The sequence below is a fragment of the Meleagris gallopavo genome, chromosome 14 (genome assembly GCF_000146605.3).
Source record: "Meleagris gallopavo isolate NT-WF06-2002-E0010 breed Aviagen turkey brand Nicholas breeding stock chromosome 14, Turkey_5.1, whole genome shotgun sequence".
In the NCBI taxonomy this organism is placed as follows: domain Eukaryota; kingdom Metazoa; phylum Chordata; class Aves; order Galliformes; family Phasianidae; genus Meleagris; species Meleagris gallopavo.
Window position 1 is genome coordinate 2,381,327 of NC_015024.2, and position 7,383 is coordinate 2,388,709.

Consider the following 7,383-nt stretch of genomic DNA (forward strand, 5'->3'; position numbering starts at 1 on the left):
AGTCCGGCCGGCCCTCCCCCGCTGCCCCGTCCCCGGGCTGCCAGCGGGCTGCCAGCGCTGAGGGCCGCGCCGGGCCGTGTGTTGCAGGTACCTGCTGTCCAGCCGCTGGTTCGGCCTCTGGAAGCGCTACGTGGGTTACGACAGGTGGGACGTGTCCGGCGTGGGCGACCCCAACCTCTTTCCTGGGCCCATCGACAACGCGTGTCTGCTGAACGGTGAGTACGGCCCTGTGTGGCCCGGCCCGCCGGGGGCTGAGGGGCTGCGCGGGGCTCCCCAGGCAACGGTCGCTGCGGGGAGGGAAGGAGTGTGAGAGAGCCGGACCTTAAGCACGTGTCCCTTCCAGATGGGGAAAGTCAGAGCTTAAAGGAGCACCTCATCGCCCAGCTGGACTACGTGCTAGTGCCCAGCAGCGCCTGGCAGAAGCTGGTTTCGTGGTATGGCTGCATCGAGGGACAGCAGCCCATCGTGAGGAAAGTACGTATGGGTGGAGCAGGGTTTCCTCAGCATACTTTTGTAATCTTATCTTTGGGGCTGAGGCTGATTGGATGGAGTCCAACAAGACCAAATGCCAGGTCCTGCACTTCGGTTACAGCAACCCTGGGCAACACTACAGGCTGGGGACAGAGCAGCTGGAAAGCTGTGTGGAGGAAAAGGATGTGGGAGAGTTAATTGACAGCTGGCTAAAGATGAGCCAGCAGTGTGCTGGGGTTTCCAAGAAGGCCAAGAGCATCCTGGCACATGTCAGAAACAGTGCAACCAGCAGGAGCACAGAGGCGATTGTCACGCTGGTGAGGCTGCACTTCAAGTACTGTGTTCAGTTTTGGGTCCCTCTCCCCAAGAAACACATCGAGGTCCTGCAGTTTGTCCATGGGAGGGCAACAGAGCTGTTAAGGGTCTGGAGCACTGTCCTATGAGAAGTGGCTGAGGGAACTGGGTTTGTTTCATCTGGAGAAGAGGAGGCTCAGGGGAAGTCTTATTTCTCTCTCTGCAACTCCCTGAGAGGAGGTTGTAGTGAAGTGGGGATCAGCCTTTTCTGCCGAGTAACAGTGATAAGATGAGAGGGAATGGCCTCAAGTTGCACCAGGGGAGATTAGGTTGGATGCTAGGAAAAATTTCTTAAAGAGTGGTCAGACACTGACACAGGCTGCCCTGGGAAGTGATTGAGTCACCATTCCTGAAGGTGTTCAAGAAAAGGGTAGATGTGGCACTGTGGGATGTGGCTTCGTGGGCATGGTGGTGATGGGTTGATGGTTGGACTCGATGATCTTGGAGATTTTTTCTAACCTTATTCTGTGGTGTTTGTTTCACTAGGTGTGAGTTGAGATAATAATGTCAGGTTGAGCTTAGCTAGTTGTCTTAAAGAACATGATTTGCCAGTGTTGAAGTGCCTGAATCCTCATTGACTCTCCATGGATGGGTTATGTGGGGTGAGAGCCATGAACCTTGTTCCCAGTTACCTTTGTACATTTATGACTGCTTAGAGCAGTTTGGTGCTTTGGTGTTGCATGCAATTGTTTGGGCTGTACTAAAGCATGCAGTCTGTTAGGCTTATTGGTCTAATGGGACAGAACAGGGGACTGGGGTGAATTACCTATTAATGCAGATGGTTTGGGGACTTTCTGTGCAGTTGAACTTGGTTCTTGTTTTCTCTCCCAAAATTCTGGCATGCTGAACTCCAAAAAGAAAAGGCATGTTTGTGGTTTTCTTTTATAAGCTTGTAAGGTGTTTTCTTCTGCAAGTATAGTTATGAATGCATTCTGAGTATGTAGGCTATTCTGAAAGGTAGACTTCACATGTCACTCTTCTGAAAGCTGTCAGTTGTTTGCAGGTAGAAGGGGTTTTGTTTTTGTTTTAGTCTTGAGTTTTCAGATAAAGTATTCAGCACCATAATTGTTGAGTGCTAGAGATTAGAGCAAATGCTGTTTTGCAGACAGTCTGAGTTATCATGGCTCAATTAAAAATAACTTTTTTTTTTTTTAAGTGTAGAATTGCTGCAAGAACTTCAGTCTGTTGATAACCTGCCAGTTGCAGTGGATTTTGCTGTTTAAAAAAACAACACCTAGAAATGTAGCAGAGTAGTATGTCTGTGGGATGTGGCATTCTGTTAGAGAAAAATAGGAAGTGAAAGGTCAGTGGGTACACCAACACGGTGCTGCACGTGATGTAACCTGGTTGGTATCTAGTAACAGAATGTTCTAGATGGCATTGGAAGTAACGTGCTTAAACGTGTGACCCCTGAGTGCTCTTTCCTTAAATGGGGATCAACTCATGCGTCGGAGTATCTGTAAAAATAAGATTTGGAAAGTAATTATTCTTCAGGTGTCCTCATAATTTTACAAGTTGAGATTTCTTCTGTCCCTGTGTGTCTGGTGATTGGAAGCAAATACAGGAGGATAAGGCTAGATTTATCTCTACCTTATCTTATTTTATATTTCCAAACTGGGACAGTCACTACAGAAGTCCCACTATAGAGTATATGAATGTACAAAATACGGAACAGCAGGGTTTGGGTGCTCATAGCAGTGTGGTTATGTGTTGTGCTCAAGGGTGTGCTGCCCAGTGGGATGACCCAAATTTTCCTTTGGCCAACTTAGTACAGAGAGCAAATTAGCTTGCCAGAGCTCTTCAGAGAAGTGATGGAAGAAGACTTGTTTTTAATGACCTGAACTGTGTGCCCAAGCCATGCTGCCGTTCTGTGAACAGACACAGTACTATGGTCAGGAACTTCTTCTTGAAAGGTGTTCTTCCATTTCTGCTGTTGCTGAAATTCCTGCTAAAAAAAGAGACAGAATCTGTAAATGGTTTCTTTTCTTTTGCATTAGCAACAACAGAAGCTTCATCTCTTATTCTTGATTCTTCTTTTCTTTCTGAAACTGAGCAAAGTGTTTTTCGTGTGTGTTTCGTTGTTTTTTTTTATTCATTCATCCACTTTATTAAAAATAATGCAGCTATAGATTGTGGATGTGGATTGCAGCAAGTCTGATGTCTTGGGGAAAAATCTTCTGTATCTGCTACTGCAGTGAAATATGGTGTCAGTTTCCTAGACCTTTCAGCTGCAGAGCACTGTGTGAGTAACATGTTAGTTTTTTAATAGGGTAAATTTTGCAGTATCCAAGTTGAGAAGGATCTCAAGGTTTGTCAAGTGTAGTACTTGAGAAATCACTTTTTTCCTGTACAATCTTAAATGAACTAAACCTGGCTTTTATTTACATAGATATGTGGCATCACTTTTGCAAGCTGTGTTGCAGGACTTCAGGATTGTGCTGTATGTATTTCTCCTCAACAATAGGAGCAGGAAGTGAGCATAGTATTTAAATGAATAAAATAGCAAGCTTGAAAGCAACACACTGGTAGGCAGCTATGTGTAGTTAAATAATACTGCTGGTGGAGTCACCGTAGCACAAAGCTGGGAAGTTAAGTGTGAATTAATTATGAACTGAGTAGTTCAGTATTGTGCACCAATGAGCTGAAAACTGGTCTCAGGGTAGAGAGAAGTACTTGGTGTCAGGTTTGGGGGAGGGCAGTTGTTGTCCCACAGTACTGTGAAGCTGTAGTATCAGATGGTATGGATATTCTCAGCTATTTTTTTCCTCTTCCTGCTGCACCGGTGTTGTCATATAACTGGACTCTAAGATGTGCTGATTTTCATGCTGTAATATGATTTAAACTCTGTAGGTGAAGAGGGATATCTAATCTTGCAGAATACCTTATTATTATTTGTGTTATTTTTCACCTTCTTTCTGTGTGCAGGTGATGGAATTTGGTCTGTATGCAAAGCACTGTGAAGTTGAAGTTTATCCTCTTGAGCTGAAGCTGTGTGAGAGCAGCAGTCCTTCCAACGTGATCAGCTGCTGCTTCAGCAGAAGAGATAGTGTTGGTAAGTAGCTCTCATGCATTAAGCTGTTCTGATGCTTTGTCAAGAGGTGCTTTGTACCTTCCAGAGCAAGAAAGATGATGTGACTAGAACAAGTCTAGCAATAATGTGGTCCAATTGGAGTACGTGATCTTTGAGTAGAGCTTAAGGGAGCTGTGATTGACCTGGAAAAGAAAGGACCTTAGAGGCACCTATAAACAGCCTCACAGGACCTATGAGGAGGTTACTGAGAACACAGGAGGCGAGTTCTTTACTGCAGCACAAAGCAAGATAACAATAGATGGTAGTCATAATTTAAAACATGAGGGTTTGCAACTGAATATAATGAAAAATTTTCCCTGTCAGAACAGCTGGATGTTTGAACGGAGCCCAGATGGGGATTTTCCTTCCTCGCCAGCTTTGAACACCCAGCTGGCTGTGTCCCAAGCAGCCCGGGCTGAATGCAGTGTTGACTCAGCTTTGAACACTCAGATTAGGAACACCCTGAAGTTTCTTCCAGTCATAGCGACTCTTTGTGCAGTACAGGGAGATGTCATTAAAGGCTTTGCAGAACGTGTTGTTTACTAACCAGTGTCCTTGAGAAACCTCTGTGTCGCTCGTATAAAGCAGTTCAGTCTTTTGTTCTTATTGTAGAATTCCTTCCTTGAGTTTCAGATGTCCTCTCAGTGGCTTTTCCTATGCTTCTCTACTTCCTGAAACATGCCCTCTGTGTAACTCCTGTATTTTCAGATGTGAAAATGATGGATTTTAGCTGTAATTTGTCTATAAAGAGGCTTCTTTCAGCCTGCTGGTGATAACTGAAAACACTTCCTTCTTGAACCTGCGTTTTCAAATCATGGCTCTTCCACCAAAGTTGTCCTTTGGGCAGGAGCAGCACAGTGGTTCTGAATGCTGTTGAATGGAGGGCTTGGTGCACAAATGTGTGACTGAAATAACTGCATTTCTTTCTTTCACACTAAGTACTAGAGAAGCTATAGGAGCAATTGTAACTCCCACAGTGCGCTTCCTACTCAGAAGCCCTTGACATCTAGTGATGCTAGAAGACTGGCTTTCCGGTTTATTTTCTTCAGGTGTTCTTGTGTTTTAGGAGTTTTGGTGTTACTTTTTTCTTCCTGAACAGCCACTCTTGTGAAAGAGATTCGGAAACTATTTAAGATCCCAGCTGAGAAGGATGTGAGGTTATGGAGCAGCCATTTTGATGGCTCCTACGAGCAGCTCAGCGAGCTGGGTGTCACTCTAGAAGATGCAAACATCTATCATGGGGAGGTAAGGGACGTATTTATTTTCCAATGCTTGTGGTAAATGGTGGCATTGTATTCTGATAATGCTCAGCAATTTGCAGTGCAGGTTTCCTTGAGCAGTGCTTTATCTCTAAAGTTTTTAGATGGTCATGAGCTGTTTTCCTTTCATGTCAACTACTTCAATCACAGTTATCAATATTTGCTCTACTGATGACTTTGTGAAATGTATGGTGGATTTTTTTAGTTACTTTTTTCTTACCTGAACTCTCTTTCAGCTTGTCCTAATAGAAGTGAAAAATGAAGATGGCATGTGGCCTCAACATCCTTTCCTTGCAAAGTAAGAGTAAAGTAATGGCTTCCATTATTTAGTTCAGCTCGTTTGCTGAGTTTAGTGAGTGTCCATTTCCCTGTGGAGGCCCAGTTATTGGTGGCTATTGTGAATTTATTTGTTTTGTGTGTTTTGGAGGATGTCAAATCTTCAATATAAATATCCTTCAGTTGCCCTACAGCTGGTTTCTTGTTTTAGCAACAGTCTCTGTCCTAAAGCCCATTTCAGACAGGTTGTGTAAGGATTATATAGCTTAGGTTTCTGCAGTGCTTAGGAGACAGAAGTGCTATTTCTGTTGAGCTAGATTACTTAGGAAACTACCTCTGTAGACTGCCCAGGAAAAGTCTGTAGTATTCTACTGCTGTAGGAAAAATGTGATTGCAGCATGTGAATGCCAGTAGTGAATATTCCACATTCTAATAGTTTCCCATTAAAAGCAGTATACAAACAGCCTGACAAACGTGAGCCTTCCATCCCCTGCAAAAAAAACCCCCGTGAGCTAACAAAAATAAAGAAATAAATAAACCCAACCAATTAGAAACCTGGAAATACTGCTATGAATCTTTTCTCTTTTCTCTAATCTCTAGAGAAGAATAAGATGAGATGAGGGTGTGATGAAATACTGTGTGTGTAGTAGAGTGTAAGTTATGTGCAGTGATGAGAAATGACTTACTCATTGTTACACTGCAGAAGGCAAAATCCAGTGAGGCCATCAGATTCGATATTGATAAAGGAAGTCTTTTCTGTACAATGCAGTTCAAATGGCAGCAGGTTTTGTAAGCTGCTGCATTTGAAGTCAGGATCCTACTGGAGCTATGTTTGAAGGAGAGGGAAAAAAGAGATTGTTAGTGAAACCTAGTTTGAAATGATTCTGTACTTCAGAGATGTCATGCTGGGGAAATGGGTTAAGAGGATGTCCATAGGATCACACTGAACCAGATTTACATTTTCTCTCTTGAATCATTGATGTTGCTCTCTATTAATCAATTTGTAATTGCTCTGTGCTTTCCCTTCACGTCAGTCGTGATCTTTTCTGAGATTTATTTCATTTCCTTCCCATTTTATGGCATATCTTCATATAAATGCTCTTTTTTGGTCATTTGTAGTTTATTTGGTATTTGAATATTCTCCAACTGCTTTTCATATGTTAATCTTTAACTTTTTCAGTACTTCTTTTCATTAAGAGTAGTTCATGAATCCTAAGTGAAACATAGCCAGCATCTCAGCTGAAGAGAGAGAATACGATGCTCTTCTGTTCACTGATAGCACTGTACATTCAGTGCACTTCTTTCTTCCTAATACACTCTCCATTAAAAAAGTTGAGGAGCTATTGCTTGGTTCACTCATCTTGGAAAAACACACATTGTTTTTTCTTCAACTGCCCTGTCTTGCTTTGGGCATCTGTTCGTCCTTATGCACCATTCAGTGATAATGCCAGAAATTGTTGTGTGATTGAAGGCCATTGATGTATGTTGTATGCACATCATGCCATAATTAAATGCCCTTCTAAGTTTGAAACTCTTCTTCCCCTGTTGCCTCGTGTGCTGGTGACCTCGGGGACCCCTTCAGCAATGGTGCCAAAGATTTCAAGGGCAGGCCTTCATTTCTTGACTTCCAAGCACGTGTGCTTGCAGGAGGTGCTCTGCTCTGGGTAGCTTTGACTGTGTCAGTTCTGCTGGAGAGACTCTTGCATATGTGAACTTTCTAAGTGGCATTTCATGGTGGCCATAGCTTTTCCAGTTAAATACAGATTTCAGCTTTTCTTATTCTTCCTTCTTTTTGTTGAAGCATTTATAGTGTTTTTGCTTTTCTGGATCCCTACTTAATAAAAGGACTAATTTTACCACGTGCTCTCAAGGTATCATCAGCTGAATTGGAATACTTCTCTTGCTTATGCCTTCCAACCACTTGAAAATCTTTTTTTTTCTTTCCTCTTTTTT

The 7,383-nt window shown here is 43.0% G+C and overlaps 1 protein-coding gene across 1 annotated transcript in view; it reads left to right on the top strand.

Annotated features, from left to right (window-relative positions):
- Window positions 1-61: 61 nt before the first annotated feature.
- The window catches only part of USP4 (ubiquitin specific peptidase 4), a gene marked incomplete at its 5' end in the record, with an annotated part of 31,288 nt that continues 23,966 nt past the window's right edge, over window positions 62-7,383 (top strand). The window contains 5 exons of the mRNA XM_031555472.1: window positions 62-215; window positions 344-474; window positions 3,751-3,877; window positions 4,995-5,140; window positions 5,391-5,452. Coding sequence (XP_031411332.1) covers window positions 62-215; window positions 344-474; window positions 3,751-3,877; window positions 4,995-5,140; window positions 5,391-5,452 — 620 coding nt within the window. The remainder of the gene's footprint in view (window positions 216-343; window positions 475-3,750; window positions 3,878-4,994; window positions 5,141-5,390; window positions 5,453-7,383) is intronic.